Source organism: Anabrus simplex, chromosome 6 (assembly GCF_040414725.1).
Source record: "Anabrus simplex isolate iqAnaSimp1 chromosome 6, ASM4041472v1, whole genome shotgun sequence".
In the NCBI taxonomy this organism is placed as follows: domain Eukaryota; kingdom Metazoa; phylum Arthropoda; class Insecta; order Orthoptera; family Tettigoniidae; genus Anabrus; species Anabrus simplex.
In genome coordinates, this window is record NC_090270.1 from 8,818,339 (window position 1) to 8,839,175 (window position 20,837).

General features: G+C 39.5%; 1 protein-coding gene across 2 annotated transcripts in view; it reads left to right on the forward strand.

Moving 5' to 3' along the window:
* Nucleotides 1-20,837, forward strand: part of Atg9 (autophagy-related protein 9) — a 702,067-nt gene that overhangs the window by 492,417 nt on the left and 188,813 nt on the right. For both annotated transcript variants that reach the window (XM_067149655.2, XM_067149654.2), the window contains exon 11: nt 16,923-17,195. In XM_067149655.2, the coding sequence (XP_067005756.1) occupies nt 16,923-17,195 (273 nt within the window). The remainder of the gene's footprint in view (nt 1-16,922; nt 17,196-20,837) is intronic.

Sequence of the window (20,837 nt, forward strand, 5' to 3'; positions counted from 1 at the left end):
GGTCACAAACGACCATCCTAATTACAACTAAGGCTATCCTTAATTAAATTATTAACTATAAGGTCCAAAATATGTGTGTGCAGCGAATTAAATAGAATTTTGCCTACAACTAACTACATTCCTAATAACTACTAAATTAAGTTACCATGTGCATTCTTAATCACACTACATTAAGAAAGAACCAAAACAAATAAAAGGAAAAATTTAGAATGTTGCAAGGGAACTCAAAACAGGAAAATAAATACTTCATCACGTTAGCTTGAAACCGTTTTCAATGCATTGAGGTTAGTAAGTAACCATTCGTTTACCATGCCATGTAGTCATAGAATGTTTGCATAGATAAACTCACATTATGTATTACGTGTCACACCAGTCAAAGTTAAACGCAATTAAGCCAGGAATACCAAATCAAAATCACATTACTTGACCAACGGGAACTCAAAAATGAAAACCGAAAGCGATGCGCAAGAGTGCGCATACAGAAATCCAACTCATTGATAAAAGAAATAAAAGGCACAAGTACAACCTTCATACCAGAGTTTACCAGATAACCGCATGACACATAAGACTATCGAACTTATCTGTCCCACAACATACACACAGACAACATCACCAAACCCCCAAAACAAGTGCGACGATCCCCGAATCAGCATAACCAACCAATGGTAAAAGGCACGAACTACCTCAACACCGACTCCCATCATATGACATCACAAAACACAGTACACACACACAAACCCGTGCGATGACACATCAAGTAATACCCACAAAAGAAAAAGGACAATACATGACCTCAAGTGCACTTGAACTTATCACACGACAATGAGACTCTTAGGACCAATATCGTACTCCCAGGAGAGGAATGGCCTCTCAGCACCTTAAGCGCTAAGTCTCAGTACACACACATAATATGCCTACCCAAGGCACCCAATGCAGACACACAATTATTTACAAGAATGGTAGGACAGATACGGCATGGCTACCCAAATTTTGAAACTTACTCAGTTTACAGAATCCCATACTTCCACAAACTGAGTAAATTTAGAAGATACGAAACCCGTAATACACGAAATATTAACATCGAGTAAATCGGATAAAATAAAACAATCAGGAAAATGAATTACAGAACTCTTCCTAAATTATAACACCTACAAAATTTCACACATGATGGATTTAAATAACAGAAACGGAAATCTTGACAACCTGCAGACCTACTACGAATTTAACAACAATTTATAGCTCAACATAAGGACACCGAAATGAACGTTTGCAGAAAATCTTCCTAGTTTTCATTCTACAGTCACAAGGGACATTATTTTCCATCTAGGCACCTAATACCAAGAAGAAGATTACGAGGAATCCCATACGAAACGCACCAGATTTCAAACATGTCACGAGCACAAGTGCAGATCCGTAACCCGTCAGAATTGCGAACGCTGGCCTATTAATATGGTGAGCACGTTTCACCCTATCACAGCCAATGTAGCACCCTCCTAGCAAGTATAGGACCACACGTGACAAGGGAACAGACGCTTACACGATGGAAAAGCACAAGACAAACTAGGAAACTTTCAAATTTACCAGCTGGCTGGAACTGTCCCCAAAATAGTCCTATACCTACTCAGAAAAGAACCCAAACACAGCAACAGACCAAAAACAACATCACACGAGCGGGAATTTAAATTTACACCGAGCTAAAATACGACACCATAATAATTTTAAAACATCACACACGTGGAATACTGCCATATAAAATATAGCAAGCTTTAAGGGACAACATTTTGAAAATAATTTACTATAACACTAAATTCACGAACAGAAAGACTCTCAAAGAAATCGATGAAAAGTTACGAACTTTAACTTCAAAGTTTGCGAACAGAAAAGCACCCGAAGAAATAGATGAAAATTTACGAACATTAACCTCAAAATTGTTGCCGGAAATTTACGAACATAGACATTTCAGAAAATTTAATGAGACGACATGCTAAACCACAGAACACAATGATCATTCTGACAATTCACACAACAATTTACGTGGTCTAGAAGGAAAACAAGCAGAACGGACACGCTATAACTTCGGATGTCGAGAGTGCATTTTGCAATGGGTCAAACGCTAAGCTGTTTTTAACACACTTCAGCTGTTTAAGAGATAAACATGGATTCAGACACGGAAGTACAGTACTTAGCACGATATCACGATGTAGTTTAAAACAACCGGAAATTACACAAATGTTACAATCGGAACACAAATGGAAGACAACATGACATAATCAAACATATTGAAATTTATCAAAGAAGACTTTTGGAACGTGAACAAAGCACACGAAATGTGAAGATATCGCTTTACTACAAAATACCTGGTCAAGCGAAACCTTGCCACACAAGAAAATTTATTAAATTTAACGAAACCAAAAACTACTTATTACAAATAGTGACGCCCCACTTCCTTCAACCACAGAGCTCGATAGCTGCAGTCGCTTAAGTGCAGCCAGTATCCAGTATTCGGGAGATGGTAGGTTCGAACCCCACTGTTGGCAGCCCTGAAAATGGTTTTCCGTGGTTTCCCATTTTCACACCAGGCAAATGCTGGGGTTGTACCTTAATTAAGGCCACGGCCGCTTCCTTCCCATTCCTAGCCCTTCCCTGTCCCATCGTCGCCGTAAGATCTATCTGTGTCGGTGCGACGCAAAGCAACTAGCAAAAAAACTTCCTTCAACTGTTAATTACAAGGTGAAACACAGCAACGCAAACCGCACAAAAAAATGGTGAGATGAACTCGCGCAAGATTCATAAAAAAATAGAAATAAATAGGGATTAAAACTACACACGCAACACTTACAACCTATATTCAAACTTAAGATATAAAATTCATTTTAGAAAAATTAGCCGATAATGATCATTTTAAACCCTTTATACTTCCATAACCTACGATTCTGCTACCAATGTAGCGTTGATTAGAGCGCGTACACAAATAAATAATAAACATAATAATGCGAACATAATAATAATAAAATAATAATAATTATTACTTAAAGTGTCAATAAAGAAATAGTAAAATAACGCAGTGGCGGTGAATACACATCAGAGGATGGGAACGTGACGGATAACTTTCAATACTCAAATTTAAATCAAATACAGGGGATCACTTACAGGCCTAAAAATGATAACTAAGAAAGGATGTGGAAGCTGCTGAAGCCCTATGAAGTCCATCATATTAATATAATCATAACCAATATTACAAGAAACAAGATCATGACATAGCAACTGATACCTATGCACAAACGAAGTGTGTTTAAAATACTTTAACAAAATACAGTTCCATGACACGGAATCAAGACAAGTTAGAGAAAATTTGATTTAACATAGAAAGGTGTTGCTACATTACAATGTATAGTTTTAAGACAAAAGTAAGTGATAGAACTGAAATTACGGCAACGGGAACCGTGAATAAACTCGGACACGTTAAATTTACAACTTTGAAAATGACATTAAGCAAGGAAATACCGAAATACCAATGACATGAAATTAAATCAAATGAAACCAGAAAACATTGAAATAACAGTTACCAACAAAACCTGGAGTTCCCGAGGGAAGCCCTTGCTACGGCGGTCGGATGTAAATGACGCCGAGCACACGCATCGTTTTTCCGAAGCCGGCAGAAGACCGGAAATATCCCGATCACAATTAACCAATAAGATCAACCTTACACTAGATTCCTGTTTGCCAATACAATTGCATGACCATATATGGTCATTTCCTGGCCTACTGATGCGAAAGGAATTACATCACCTGTTTCAACATCGGTAATCACGCGTGTGGTATAGGATGCTTCAAAATCACACCTTACAAAAGTTTACATCAGATTACAATTTTGACATACAGAATTTCATAAAACTCACATACAAAAAAATCACTGTTTGCATCTTGCAATGTTCATACTGTTCAATATTTCTTGATATTTCCTTATTTAAAAAATTACAAACATGTTCAAATTACATAAAAAGATATTCCAGCAGAGTCCATTGTTACAACCAAAAAAATCCTTCAGACACGTAAAATAAAAAACTTTAAAATTATATTTCCCATAGTTCCAGTTCTCCATCCCAACACATATTACACACCTCATGCCATAATATAGTCAGATCAATGATAGCTAACGCTTTGAGAGGACAAGGTTATAATGTCCATGAAGAAGTACACAGTCTCTCCAACAGAAGAAGCAACCGACGCATTGACATTATTGCTTTTAAGCCATTCTGTTCTGAAGGTTTCATCATTGATCCAAAAATTAGATTTGAGATCAAAAGAAACCAGCCAGAAGAGGTCGATGCGGGGAAAAAGAAGAATTTATAAAGAAACGCTGGACTTCTATAAGGAAAAGTATAAGCTCTCATCCATCTCTGTAATTGGCTTGATGTTAGGTGCTCGAGCAACCATACCTACATTTTTTGTCAACTTCTGCAATACCTATGGGCTGAATAGAGATTTCATCTATAACATCGCGATTACCACTTTCAAGAAGTCCATCATGATCTTCAGGAACCATGCATGCAGACCTCAAATAGATGTTTGACGTGCTCACTCGTTTGCATCATACGATCGCATTATGTACTGTATCTAGATCCATTATTGTTGTTAAGGTACTCTTTGTCCTTGGGCAACGTGCAACTGTTGCAGGAAGATTATAAAATAAATAATAAATTCACACCAAATATGAAGTTTTCAAAACTTACCGACGAAGAGGTCCATTAATAATCCTTACAGGTCCCCTTTTATTTAATAGTAGTATATAACACATGGTTAGTATTTTTAAAAAAATTAAATTACATTGCACCAATCACCCACTTGAAGAGTAAATAGTACCAAATAAATTAACTTATCACTTAGTATCTACACAATAAGTAAGAGGCTCCACAGCCACTTAGGTCCCTTAACTAGGGCGGTAAGTCATCATTTCGTTAGCCATAATGACTAGACAGAGCGTCGCTTCAAACACAGCCATCTTGGAGATGACCAGCTGCTGACTCCCAGTTCACAGAGTAGGTTCACAAGTCAACGCACGTTGACATTCGCACAGCAGAGTCAAGGAATAAAAGCCTTAGAAATCACTCCACATCATCCCATCAATATATTAGATGTACCACAATTAACAAATTGCAGCCAATTGTTGTCCTGCAGTTCATGGCGCATTGATAAATGATACATTTTAAATTCCATACATACAAAAAGTCATAGATGGCAGTTGTTATACTAATCCTTTTTTAAATTATACTGTCACAGCAATATTGTTTTAATGTCATAATATTTGATTTTGACTGTGTTTCAAATGGGTGAAAATTAATTTTTGTCTGAAATACGTAGTGTTTCACCTTTTTACCAATGACTGTAGTTTAGCTTGTAGGAGAGAATGAAATAGAAATGTAAACGCCCCTGAACAGGCAAAGTTTGATGAAAAAAACAGTTCATGTTAAAGTTGGAAATTTGAAGAAACAGCATGGTGCTGCCAATGGTTAGAGATAACAGTTCACATTTCGTTATCATAGATCTTGAAGTAAATGGGGAAAAAATGGTGAAATTTCTGCACCCGGCAGAAAGTAGAAGCTTGAAGCCATCCTTATTGATGAATTGTGCTACACGCACAATTTTTAATGAAAAGAGTTCTGTAGAGATCACATTAGCATGAACTACTTCACTCATTCACACTCTTTACTGTGAATCGTTCAAATGAAGTAGGTCTTTAACGATGAACCTGCTGAGTATGTCATTCGGCAGCAACTTCGTTCACAGCATCTCATTCACTCAGTAATATTACCAACAGATGGCAGATGGACACCAAATGGCTTACCCGCTTACAGCATCTAGATGATGGAAAAGATGAACAGAGAAACCTGTCTCATATAATGAAGGAAATACATTTAATCCAGGCTTGTCTGATTCGCATGATGCCCTCAACAGTGTCTTTACCTGCGATGTTATATTTTTTTAGCTGTACTCTAGCAGAAAACACCAGGGACGATATTCATCATACGCCTAAGGACACACACATGAAATGACAAAATGAGCACAAAGCACAAAATACTTACCATTGGGGGCAGCAGGAGTGGAGGGCCAGAACATAAAGGATAAGAGGGCAGGATCTTAACTTACTACTTGACGGGGTGCCAGGTCTATATCGCTAACTACTAAATGAAAGCGAAGTTAAAATTCAGTACATCATCTTTACTTAAAAATTAGGAAAAAAAATAAGTTATGAATGATACTTAAATAAGATTTATAACTTTCTGCAATATATTGAAAAATTAAGTAAGTTATGAATAATTTAATGATAAAATAAATTATTTGAATTATGCATTAAAAATCAATTTTTAAAATAATTAAAATTATTAGTGCACACTCAGATAGCAATGTAAAATAATTCTTATGATGTAATAAAATAAGCAAGTCAAAGAACTTATACCCAAAAAAAATTTCTTGTTAAATTAATTCATTCAAATAAGAAACACTACAATTAATCTCACTAAACTCTACGTAAACATTTCAATCATCCCAGAAACACGGTAACGATAGCAAACCAGAACAGACAAGAGAACTTCAGGAAATCAAAAGAAAATATTTCCCAAATTAGTTACAAATTACGAAGGGAAACAATTAAAATTCCACAGTTAACTGAACAATGGTACATACGACAAAGCCTACAGCTTCGCAAGCCAATCCAACAGCAATCATAAAACAGCAGGCAAGGTCCACAGAAAATTAGCGTACAGGGAGATAAGATTAATGAAAGAAAGAAAGAAAACACGGACATGAATAGTCCGAGGAGCGTAAACGTAAGTAATTGGAGAAACAAATTTCAGTTCCCTACAACCATGATATTACAGTAATACGTCCAACAAAATATTGATAGAGGACAAAAATGCCTGTTGATAAATTTAAATTTTAGGTGGCCCTAGAAAATGGTAATGTGTGAATAAGACAGGAAATAACCATCCTATTAAGGAGTTAAAGAATGATCCCATAAATATGAACCAGGAAAAGTAGAAGGAAATCCACCAACCAATATTAATAATAATAAAAATAAGAATAATAATAATAATAGCATTAAGAAACAATAAAAGGTATCACAACGATAATCTTGATTAAATGAAATGAATGGAATAATATGCCTCTCATCCGTGCATATACCGAGTTCCAGAATTACTCCGTAATTAATTATAATTTGGATACAGAATTTTACAGAAACCTTGTTACATTTTAATAGCTTGAAGATTCAAATTATATCTTTAAAATGTCCGATGCAGAAGAAATCCCAGTTTAATTTAATAAATAAACGGTGGCCGACATGTCCATTAAAGATAGGCGTAATTTCAATTGTGGTTGCGAAGTTGACCTGAAACAATTCTGGCAGCGTTGCCGAAACTTCCCACATTATTAATGTCAATGATAGCGTGTTACTCGCATTCTTCTTCTCCAAATAATCTGGCAGTAGAACAGTTTCGAAACAATGAAGAAGATCTTTGGGTGTCCAATTTAATATAATCCGATAGCTTACGTTGTTAGGTTATTTTGCAATGAAGTACACTCACTCAATATTCAGGTCACGCTAATACTGAAGAACAGTAAATAGGAAATACATTTAAACACACTACAACTAACGCAAACGCCCTAGTTCACATGGCTATCAGCTTGGAGTAACACATTGTATTCCAGCAAATCTCAATCGCGTCGTGCACAGAGCAGCTTTATGAAATGCTTTCATCATGGCGCTGGGTTCCCCACTGACTGGCTTGCAGCCAGCAAGCAGCACATAGCTCAGTTTGAAGCAGTAGCTTATTGAGCGAACCAGAAAAATCAAAGCTACCGATGTAACAATAGCAGATTACACATTTAAGTAGGCAGACATGCACAGTGTTGGCTTAACACCAGAAGATGTCAACGACAGACAGAAATGGAGGAGATGTAGCAAAGCAGCAGACCCTGCAAGTCGGGATTAATGCTAAGAAAGAGAGAGAGAGAGAGTTCAGTCACATAAATTAGCGGCAATTCAAACAATGGGCGATTATGGTAGATAAACTCCCCACACACAAATACATATGTCCAATAAATGAGGGTAGCTTTAATTCTTGTCACAATGTTTTCCTCTTAAAATTGAATCCAAAATAGAATGAATATGATTACCACTGCCATAAATATCTATTTACCTACCTTGATGAATCTTTCATTAATTTTCTTTTCTATTTTATTTTTGTCAGGAATAATATTCCTTGAAATTCAGAAAGTAAATTGTCATGTTGGGCCGTTTGAGTTAAAATTCCTCTTTCTTGTATTTGTTTTTTTTTTTTTTTATCTCTTCTATCACGTTATAGTGGGAGTAGATGATCAATCACCACTGATCTGCATTTAGGGCAGTCTTGTTAAATAATTGCAAAGAATTTGGAAATGTATTGAACATTATTCCAATCCCTTACCCCTCTTCCTATAAATGAATATTTGTCCCCATTTTCCCCCTTGAATTCCAGCTTTCTAATAGTCCTACATTTACGACATTCCTTTCAAATTCATTTATATTTAGCTACGACGAAAAAAACTTTGTGATTGGCTACACTTTAATATTATACGATCACATTATCTACTGTATCCATATCCAGTATTGTTGTTAAGGTACTCTTTGTCTTTGGGCAACCTGCAGCTGTTGCAGGAAGATTCTATAATAATAATAATAATAAACTATTACTTCAGTTTCTCTATAGAGCTCATCTGATTTTACCAGGACAACATCTATAATATTCTTCCCTCTAGTTGGTGCCATCGCATTCTGATTCAGCTATCCTTCTCAGATTAACTTATTTGCCATTTGTTGGTCATGCTTCCTGTCGTCGACATTACGTTCCCAATTGGCATTTGGTAAATTGAGATCACCTGCTACAATCACTTTCCTTTCCATATCGTTTCCCACATAGGTGGTTATCTCATAATTCTGAATCATCATTGAGGTCATTGCTTCTTTTAACCCTTTGAGAGTCAGGTTTCTTAGCCTACTGCACACCCCAAAATTTAGGTTTTTGCACATGTTTGTAAAACTACTCTCAAGAGGCATTATATTTTAATGAAACAATTGAATTTAACACAGTATGTTAACAAGACATCAAACAACTAGTTTAAGCAAAAAATTTGTGCAATGCTTTTTGGTATCATAATCCTCAAAACAAGGTACAAGGCACTCCTTACAAAATGTCAGTTTCTGAGGAATGTTTCATCAGTGAAACATCCTGAATTCCTGAATGTCCGGCTCCATGGCTAAAGGGTTAGTGGTCACAGGAGTCCCGAGGTCGATTCCCGGCAAGGTCGGGAATTTTAACCTTAATTGGTTAATTTCCCTGGCACGATGGCTGGGTATATGTGTCGTCTTCATCATCATTTCATCATTATAATTTTACCTTCCGCAGCCCAGCACTCGCTACATTCCGCTGCGCGCTGTACGACTGTCGTTTGTTTACACACTCGGGTAGAATGTTGTCGAGGCGATCAGGGCTGCCAATCTCTGTACATAGGAACTAATGAGTGGTACTTATTGTTACTGGTGGTGATTATTGTTTAGGATTCTTGCTGTGGGACAAGGCTATTGGTCTGGGCAGTTAGGATTCTTGCCGTGGACAAGACCATTGGTCTGGATGGTTAGAAGCCACGAAGCGGCCTTAGGCACCTAGTTTTGTGAGCAAACACAATTGATCTGGACAGAAGACGATTGGTCTGGACGGTTAGGATTCTTGCTGTGGGACAAGGCCATTGGTCTGGATGGTTAGAAGCCACGAAGCGGCCTTAGGCACCTAGTTTTGTGAGCAAACACGATTCGTCTGGACAGAAGACGATTGGTCTCGACGGTTAGGATTCTTGCCGTGGACAAGACCATTGGTCTGGACGGTTAGGATTCTTGCCATGGACAAGACCATTGGTCTGGACGGTTAGGATTCTTGCCATGGACAAGACGATTGGTCTGGACGGTTAGGATTCTTGCCGTAGACAAGACCATTGGTCTGGACGGTTAGGATTCTTGCCGTGGACAAGACCATTGGTCTGGACGGTTAGGATTCTTGCCGTAGACAAGACCATTGGTCTGGATGGTTAGGATTCTTGCCGTGGACAAGACCATTGGTCTGGACGGTTAGGATTCTTGCCGTGGACAAGACCATTGGTCTGGACGGTTAGGATTCTTGCCGTAGACAAGACCATTGGTCTGGACGGTTAGGATTCTTGCCGTAGACAAGACCATTGGTCTGGACGGTTAGGATTCTTGCCGTAGACAAGACCATTGGTCTGGACGGTTAGGATTCTTGCCGTGGGACAAGGCCATTGGTCTGGGCGGTTAGGATTCTTGCCGTGGACAAGACCATTGGTCTGGACGGTTAGATTCTTGCCGTAGACAAGACCATTGGTCTGGACGGTTAGATTCTTGCCGTAGACAAGACCATTGGTCTGGACGGTTAGATTCTTGCTTTAGACAAGACCATTGGTCTGTATCACGGCCATCTTGAGGCCTGCTACGTGACGCGTATAGTGCTCACTCTCCGTCGTCGCGTGTAATTCCTATCTTAATGATACGATACTTGTTCTCACAACATGATTAAAGAAATGCAATAATAAGCCTATAAACACATAACATCGAAGAAACACTATCAAAAGAAAACATACGACAAATATATGCACACAAGGTAGTATAGGGTCTGTTACATATCGTGAAATGTTCGACTGAAGGGTCCTCACCTGGACTGTACGCTGATGGTGACTAGGTGAATTATTTTCTCTCAAAACAATGTCATTATTTTATACTTGTTTGAGCACATAATTTTGTTAATTATTTATGAATAACTGTTAAAGAAAATATTTCCCAAAATATCACAGATCTTAGTCACAACACTCATTAACTCAGCACCACATACCCACACTTGTCACAGGTTTTTCAACTTTCATTATCAAAACATTGAAAGAAACATCCCTACGATTTCTACTGTTTAAAAATGCATCATTGAATCAGGTGCCAAGGTCTCAGTTAACGTGTAGCTCTCCACAACAAATTAAAAATAGCATAATGGTCACTAGGCAAACTGTTGCTAAAATGATATTATATTACACGTATTTGAGCACATAGTCTTGAAGGTTAGTTTGTCATTCTGCAAAATACCCTCTCTCCTTTCTTCTGGCGATTTTCGTTTGGCAGGTGTCGGTTGAGAAATATATAACGGTTACCCAGGAAATATAGTTGTCACAGCATCATCAGTTAATTTTGGCTTTACCCTAGGCACAGCTAAAACTGAACAGTCTGATCTTTTTGCAGTGTCAACTCGAATAATGTGATTTTCGGAAAAATGTTTAATACAGACATAGGCATATACTGGGATCAAAATTAGCTCGGTGTATAGCATGAACCCACTTAGCTCGCTTTCCCTTTGCTAGGAAACGCAAATGTTGAGATAGCCACCTCCTTGTTTGAACGGTAATTGGATGTACATCCAGGCACACTACACCTTCGTCCCGTTTTGCAAAAAGGAGCATACACTACACTAACACATTATAATAATAATAATAATCATAATTAAGTAATAGCTCAGTGAATTCACTAAACCTATCACATAACCTAGGAATACTTCCTAACACTAGGCTTCTGAAATTACAATGCTATAGTATTTAACACATACTATTGCTGAAAATACATATTTTACTGATGCGTTTTCATACAGTTGTCACTTGGAAACACCTCTAATAACGTTGAAATAACAATAACGTGCTACCAAACCACCACGAGAACAAGACTCGTACCTCCATACAATGCACTAAAAGGCTGACATGATCACTATGGAACTGTCATGTGTAGCAGGCCGGAATTTCGAGTTGGCCGTGTCTGCCACAGCCCTGTATCCGCCTCTACATTAACGTAAGTATTAAATTACTGCTGTTGTGTATTTCACATTGTTTCTTTTACATGGTGTTTTTTCCATGGCTAAATGGTTAGCGTGCTGGCCTTTGGTCACAGGAGTCCCAGGTTCGATTCCCGGCAGGGTCAGGAATTTTAACCTTAATTGGTTAATTTTGCTGGCACGGGGGCTGGGTGTATGTGTCGTCTTCATCATCATTTCATCCTCATCACGACGTGCAGGACAGCTACGGGCGTCAATTCAAAAGACCTGCACCTGGCGAGCCGAACTTGTCCTTGGACACTCCCCGCACTCAAACCAAATGCCATTTCATTTCAATTCTTGAATTACTGTTATCAAAGTTAAAAGCGGTTGACGTGAATTGGTTAGTTATAGTCTCGTCTTCCCAAACTCTGTGATTACTAGGCACTTTATTTACCTTCGTTCGCTTTGGACGTACGACCTCATCCTCACTTTCATTTAAGTCTTCACCACTTTCAAATATTTCCAGATTTACCTCCTACATCGTGTTCATCACTGTCTTCAAATACTGAACATTCACTTTCATCATTCATAAGAATTTCACGAACTGTATCCTCGCTTGTAAGCAAGTGAGCTCGAATTGGCGCAGCTATTTTCAACTGTTTGCAATTGACTCGCTAAAGCTGAAGACATCTGCTTAAAAACATTTCATTTCTAGCGCTCCTTGTGGTGATAACAATAACCTAACAACTTCAGAAAATTGGTCAAACAGGGAGGAACTTCAAAATCAGATACATTGAACATGTTAATGCTACAAAATATAATAGCCAACAGATGTCGGGAGCTCTCCATTTTTCAATTGTTGTCCAAAGACATACAGTTACGAAGATATATCACTTCAAATTCTGACACGCAATATATTGCACCATAACCAGAGCGGCACTTACCGCTACACACAATATATTGCACCATAACCAGAGCGGCACTTACCGCTACACACAATATATTGCACCATAACCAGAGCGGCACTTACCGCTACACACAATATATTGCACCATAACCGGAGCGGCACTTACCGCTACACGCAATATATTGCACCATAACCAGAGCGGCACTTACCGCCACACACAATATATTGCACCATAACCAGAGCGGCACTTACCGCCACACACAATATATTGCACCATAACCAGAGCGGCACTTACCGCTACACACAATATATTGCACCATAACCAGAGCGGCACTTACCGCTACACGCAATATATTGCACCATAACCAGAGCGGCACTTACCGCCACACACAATATATTGCACCATAACCAGAGCGGCACTTACCGCTACACACAATATATTGCACCATAACCAGAGCGGCACTTACCGCTACACGCAATATATTGCACCATAACCAGAGCGGCACTTACCGCTACACGCAATATATTGCACCATAACCAGAGCGGCACTTACCGCTACACGCAATATATCACAGAGATGAGTTCAACCTATGCAATACTAATTACGTGTTGTTATTCACAATATTTATTTAACATGGGACCGCTTTCGACATTTAAATGTCATCATCAGCCATAAAATAAATCACAAACAAATGAGTGAGTAAAACTGGTGTAGTTTAATATGTACATTAAAAGTCTTTCTACATCTATTCACACCTTGTGTCACATAACAGTCTGTACCTCCTTCTCACAAGGTTAACGTCTCAACATGCTGTTCCAAAGCTTACGAAATCCTTCCAAACTGAACTGACAAGCGCTCAAGTTTTTTGATGTCACGGTGATAGAGTGTCCAAGTTTCACAGCCATACAGCAGCTTTGTACACCATGAGTTTGGTATGCAGTTTTAGGTCGTTATTCATGCATTAACCATGCTCCATGAGCAGCCCCATTCTTTTATCAATATCTTGTTCACAGGTACCCCGTTTAGACAAGATGCTTCCAAGATATAAAAAGTGATCAACCTGTTCCAGTGTTGTGTCTAAGATGGAGATACCGAACACAGGAAGAGTTAATCCTGGGGCCGGTTGTGAAATTACCTTTGTTTTTCTGCATTAATGGCAAGACCAAAGCGATCACATGCAGTTGACCGACTGTTGTAGTTCTGCAGGTGTTAGAGCAGGAGATGCGGTGTCATCGGCATACTGCAGAAAAAGCCTCCATCAAAACGAAATTTAATCTCCATGCCTAAGTTGTTTGCATATGATTCATGCAGCATGGCAGCCATGTACAGTGCAGAGTGTAGGAGCAAGCACACAGCGTTGTTTCAATCTATGAGTGATTGGGAACGAATCTGATACTGAGTTAGCATGAAGAACCTGTCCAGACATGCCATCATGAGCTTGAACCAATTCCACACAACGTTCACGACATCCAAAATGTCTCGATACTTTCCACATAGCACATCTTGGTACTGAGTCAAAGGCTTTTTCCAGATCATAGAAAACTAAATACAGAGGCTGCTGCTGATCTGGAGTTGTCTAGCACAGAAGATCATATCTGTTGTGCCTCTGGAGGTTCAGAAACCACATTGAGACTCAGGCAAAATCCTCTCTGAGATAACTCAAAGCCAGTTTAATAGAATTCTTGCGAGAATTTTACCTGCAGTCGACAAAAGTGATACACTGCGGTAGCTCCCACATACACTACGATTGCCTTTCTTGAAGATAGTGATGATGGTAGCATTCTTCAAGTCGTCATCGTGTGTTTCTCTAGTCTTCAAAGGTATACCTCCATTCTGTACCAGTTTCAGAGGGATGTTATCAGGACCAGGAGTCTTTCTTGGTTTTGGTTGATTGAGTGCTTTGGTGAAGTTTCTGTATGTAGGTGGAACTGCCATCCATGGTTGTTGGGGCTGCTGAGGGATATTACGAAGAAAGTCCTCACCAGCATTGGAGACACGATCTAGAAGCGCAGAGAAATGTTCCTTCCAGTGCTCTAAAATTTCTCCATTATCAGTTAAAATGATGGAGTTGTCAGCAGTCTTCAATGACCCCGATGAAGATAGAGTTGGACCATATATCTCCTTTATGCCAGCATAGAAGTTTTGCAGGTCACGGGCATCAGATAGTCTTTGCAGTTCTTCAACTTTTTGCTGCCACCAGTCCCTAATTTGTGCCTGACATTTTCCTTTAAGTTCCAAGAATTGTGATTTCTTCACATTGGAAGATGGATCTTGAAGATAGGATAGGTGGGCTTCCCATTTGGCATTGATCAGACATTTAATTTCTTCGTTATTTTCATCAAACCAGTCCTGTCTCTTTTTCGTCACAAAACCAATTGTTTCTTCAGCTGACTCAGTTATGACCTACTGAAGCATGGCCGATTTCTGATTTGTACTATCACTGCTGACTGGATGACTAGCCAGTTTGTTTGAGATTGCATTTCTGTAATGTGTAGCAATGGATTCAATTTGAAGTTTAGAAGTATCATATTTCTTTTTGGATAGGTTGTGGATAGATCTTTTTTGGTTTGCAACAGATTGAGGTTCTCAGCTGGCAAAAAAGGAGCTTATGATCTGTCCAGCAGTCATCTACGTTTCTTGCGTCGTTGGAATAAGGACATCTTTTTTATCACATTGCCTGGTGATGATATAATCAAGGATGTGCCAGTGCTCTGAGCGAGTATGCTTCCAAGTGGTCTTGTAGCGATTAGGCAGGCGGAACAGAGTATTAGTAACAAAGAGTTCATGTTCAGCACATAAACCAAGGAGCAGTAGACCATTGGGATTACAGTTGCCAAGTCCATGTTTTCCCATCACACTGCCCCATAATTGGTGATCTTTACCAGCTCTGGCATTGAAATCGCCAAGTAGTAAGAGTTTGTCTCTTGGTGGTCCTTTGGTGATGGTGGTTCTCAGCGGGTTTAGCTTCTACGTGGGCATTCAAGGTGGGAGCATACGCAGAGATGAGTGTCATAGATTTGGCTCCAGAGAGTGGGGAGAGTCTTCACTGACTGCAGTTGCAGTTAGCTCCAATGTGGTCTTCACAGCGAATCCTACACCATGAATGCGGTATTCTCCCTTCCAGCCTGAGCTGAACTCTGGAGAGTCTGGCTCGTCTTCTCACAGGTCAATATTCCAGGTTCTTATAATCAAAGTTTTGGTAATCTTCGTTTTTCGACCGCGCTGGGTGCGGCCTCCCAGCGACCGATGAGAACCACAAAAACAAGGTTCCTCCATCCATTTTGCCGCTGGGGCAAAGACGCAGATGATGGGTTCCGGTGTCATTTCCTACACCGAGGGGACCATCACCCCACTCAAAGGGGCTCATCCGCCCGAAGCTGTTGCCCCCTAGGGGGGTAGATATATTTCTCTGAAGAGTCTCGATACATCCATGTTGTGCTTAAGGATAGTTTTAAAAACTTGTTCCTCTAGGTCAACAAATTTCATTAAATAAAGGGTCTGTTCATCATAATTTGTAAATGCTAGGAAATAGGACAGTTTTAATTCACACTCAATTCTTTACACCCAGATCTCCTACACATTTTACTGGAGTAAGCTGCCTCCTGCATCTGTTTTTCATCAACTTGTGTACACCGCTCGGGGACAAGAGAACATTACGACCGCTAAACACCAGAACAATAATCTGACTAGAATTCCTTACATTGCATTCAATTTGTAGCACTTCCGAGCGCTCGTGCAGGGAACGATGTAACACAGAGATTTGGCCCGTTATTGCATTTTGGTTCACAATTTTGGGGCTGACGTGTGCTCAAACTACCTGCAAATACAGATCCAGGACACATCCTTGCCACCAAATGTAACATACAACTGAAATACAGTACACTCAGTTCAGCTCGTCTTCTTCTTTGTGAATAACTAATATCCAATAGCGCAGTGATTTCCTGCCTTGGTTCCATCGAATTGAGTAAAATATTTTTAGAAATTTTGCTGAGGATGTAACATCAAAGTTGTTGCCAAGAATATAAATTTTGTGCTCTATGAGGAAATAAAGTAAATAAGTCTGTAGTTTGAATCCAAAAAAAATAGGAATATTAAAAATCTAAATTGGTGTCATTATTTGCAGGTATATCTATTGGAAGAGCTCCTCTCTCCTGTGATAACTCCGTTCATCCTCTGCTTCCATGTGCGCTCTAAAGCACTCGACATTGTAGACTTTTATCGTAACTTCACGGTGGAGGTGGTTGGCGTAGGAGACGTGTGCTCTTTTGCACAGATGGACGTTCGACGCCACGGGAATCCTGCCTGGCAGACTTGTGCCGTGGCTTCTCCAGTGCCTGCTGCAGGTGAAGGTCTCCTGCCCAAGACAACACTGGAGCAGGCCAATCAGTATACTCAGGTAACCACTTCTTGCCTCTCACCCCTAAAATGTACGCACCACAGAATACAAGTTGTTAATAACATTGTGCTTTCAAGACAAAAACTAAGCTCAGTTCAAGATTACTTTCACTTAGTTGCTTATGTCCTGTGCGCACTGTACCCAGCTTCAACAATCTAGCACTTTGTTTAGTGATGAAGATGTTGTGCCCACACACTGTTTCCTAGGTCTGTCTCTATAACACTTTGTTTAGTGATGAAGATGTTGTGCCCACGCACTGTTTCCTAGGTCTGTCTCTATAACACTTTGTTTAGTGATGAAGATGTTGTGCCCACACACTGTTTCCTAGGTCTGTCTCTATAACACTTTGTTTAGTGATGAAGATGTTGTGTCCGCACACTGTTTCCTAGGTCCATCTCTATAACACTTTGTTTAGTGATGAAGATGCTGTGTCCACACACTGTTTCCTAGTTCCACCGCTATAACACTTTGTTTAGTGATGAAGATGTTGTGCCCACACACTGTTTCCTAGGTCCATCTCTATAACACTTTGTTTAGTGATGAAGATGCTGTGTCCACACACTGTTTCCTAGTTCCACCTCTGTAACACTTTGTTTAGTGATGAAGATGTTGTGCCCACGCACTGTTTCCTAGGTCCATCTCTATAACACTTTGTTTAGTGATGAAGATGTTGTGCCCACACAATGTTTCCTAGGTCTGCCTGTATAACACTTTGTTTAGTGATGAAGATGTTGTGCCCACACACTGTTTCCTAGGTCCATCTCTATAACACTTTGTTTAGTGATGAAGATGTTGTGTCCGCACACTGTTTCCTAGGTCCATCTCTATAACACTTTGTTTAGTGATGAAGATGCTGTGTCCACACACTGTTTCCTAGTTCCACCGCTATAACACTTTGTTTAGTGATGAAGATGTTGTGCCCACACACTGTTTCCTAGTTCCAGCTTTATAAGAATTTGTTCAGTGATGAATATGTTGTGTCCGCACACTGTTTCCTAGGTCCATCTCTATAACACTTTGTTTAGTGATGAAGATGTTGTGTCCGCACACTGTTTCCTAGTTCCACCTCTATAATACTTTGTTTAGTGATGAAGATGTTGTGCCCACACACTGTTTCCTAGTTCCACCTCTATAACACTTTGTTTAGTGATCAAGATGATGTGTCCACACACTGTTTCCTAGTTCCACCTCTGTAACACTTTGTTTAGCGATGAAGATGTTGTGCCCACACACTGTTTCCTAGGTCCACCTCTATAACACTTTGTTTAGTGATGAAGATGTTGTGCTCACACACTGTTTCCTAGTTCCACCTCTATAACACTTCGTTTAGTGATGAAGATGTTGTGTCCGCACAATGTTTCCTAGGTCCACCTCTATAACACTTTGTTTAGTGATGAAGATGTTGTGTCCACACACTGTTTCCTAGGTCCACCTCTATAACTAATTGTTTAGTGATGAAGATGTTGTGCTCACACACTGTTTCCTAGTTCCACCTCTGTAACACTTTGTTTAGCGATGAAGATGTTGTGCCCACACACTGTTTCCTAGGTCCACCTCTATAACACTTTGTTTAGTGATGAAGATGTTGTGCCCACACACTGTTTCCTAGTTCCACCTCTGTAACACTTTGTTTAGCGATGAAGATGATGTGCCCACACACTGTTTCCTTGGTCCACCTCTATAACACTTTGTTTAGTGATGAAGATGTTGTGTCCGCACACTGTTTCCTAGTTCCAACTCTATAACACTTTGTTTAGTGATGAAGATGTTGTGCCCACACACTGTTTCCTAGTTCCGGCTTTATAAGAATTTGTTCAGTGATGAAGATGTTGTGTCCGCACACTGTTTCCTAGTTCCAGCTCTATAACACTTTTATTAGTGATGAAGATGTTGTGTCCACACACTGTTTCCTAGTTCCAGCTCTATAACACTTTGTTTAGTGATGAAGATGTTGTGCCCACACACTGTTTCCTAGTTCCGGCTTTATAAGAATTTGTTCAGTGATGAAGATGTTGTGTCCACACACTGTTTCCTAGTTCCACCTCTATAACAATTCGTTTACTGATGAAGATGTTGTGTCCGCACAATGTTTCCTAGGTCTGCCTCTATAACACTTTGTTTAGTGATGAAGATGTTGTGTCCACACACTGTTTCCTAGTTCCACCTCTATAACACTTTGTTTAGTGATGAAGATGTTGTGCCCACACACTGTTTCCTAGGTCCACCTCTATAACACTTTGTTTAGTAATGAAGATGTTTTGTCCACACACTGTTTCCTTGGTCCACCTCTCTAACACTTTGTTTAGTGATGAAGATGTTGTGTCCACACAATTTTTCCTAGGTCTGTCTCTATAACACTTTGTTTAATGATCAAGATGATGTGTCCACACACTGTTTCCTAGTTCCACCTCTGTAACACTTCGTTTAGTGATGAAGATTTGTCTGCACAATGTTTCCTAGGTCCACCTCTATAACACTTTGTTTAGTGATCAAGATGATGTGTCCACACACTGTTTCCTAGGTCCACCTCTATAACACTTTGTTTAGTGATGAAGATGTTGTGCCCACACACTGTTTCCTAGGTCCACCTCTATAACACTTTGTTTAGTGATGAAGATGTTGTGTCCACACACTGTTTCCTAGGTCCATCTCTATAACACTTTGTTTAGTGATGAAGATGTTGTGCCCACACACTGTTTCCTAGGTCTGCCTCTATAACACTTTGTTTAGTGATGAAGATGTTGTGTCCACACACTGTTTCCTAGGTCTGCCTCTATAACACTTTGTTTAGTGATGAAGATGTTGTGCCCACACACTGTTTCATTGGTCCACCTCTATAACACTTTGTTTAGTGATGAAGCTGTTGTGTCCACGCACTGTTTCCTATGTCTGCCTGTATAACACTTTGTTTAGTGATGAAGATGATGTGTCCACACACTGTTTCCTAGGTCCACCTCTATAACACTTTGTTTAGTGATGAAGATGTTGTGTCCACACACTGTTTCCGAGGTCCACCTCTATAACACTTTGTTTAGTGATGAAGCTGTTGTGTCCACACAATGTTTCCTAGGTCTGCTTCTATAACACTTTGTTTAGTGATGAAGATGTTGTGTCCACACAATTTTTCCTAGGTCTGTCTCTATAACACTTTGTTTAGTGATGAAGATGTTGTGTCCACACAATGATTCCTAGGTCCACCTCTATAACACTTTGTTTAGTGATGAAGATGTTGTGTCCACACACTGTTTCATTGGTCCACCTCTATAACACTTTGTTTAGTGATGAAGCTGTTGTGTCCACGCACTGTTTCCTATGTCTGCCTGTATAACACTTTGTTTAGTGATGAAGATGTTGTGTCCACACACTGTTTCCTAGGTCCACCTCTATGACACTTTGTTTAGTGATGAAGATGTTGTGTCCACGCACTGTTTCCTAGGTCTGTCTCTATAACACTTTGTTTAGTGATGAAGATGTTGTGTCCACACACTGTTTCCTAGGTCCACCTCTATAACACTTTGTTTAGCGATGAAGATGTTGTGTCCACACAATGTTTCCTAGTTTCAGTTTTATGACACTTTGTTTAGTGATGAAGATGTTGTGTCCACGCACTGTTTCCTAGGTCTGTCTCTGTAACACTTTGTT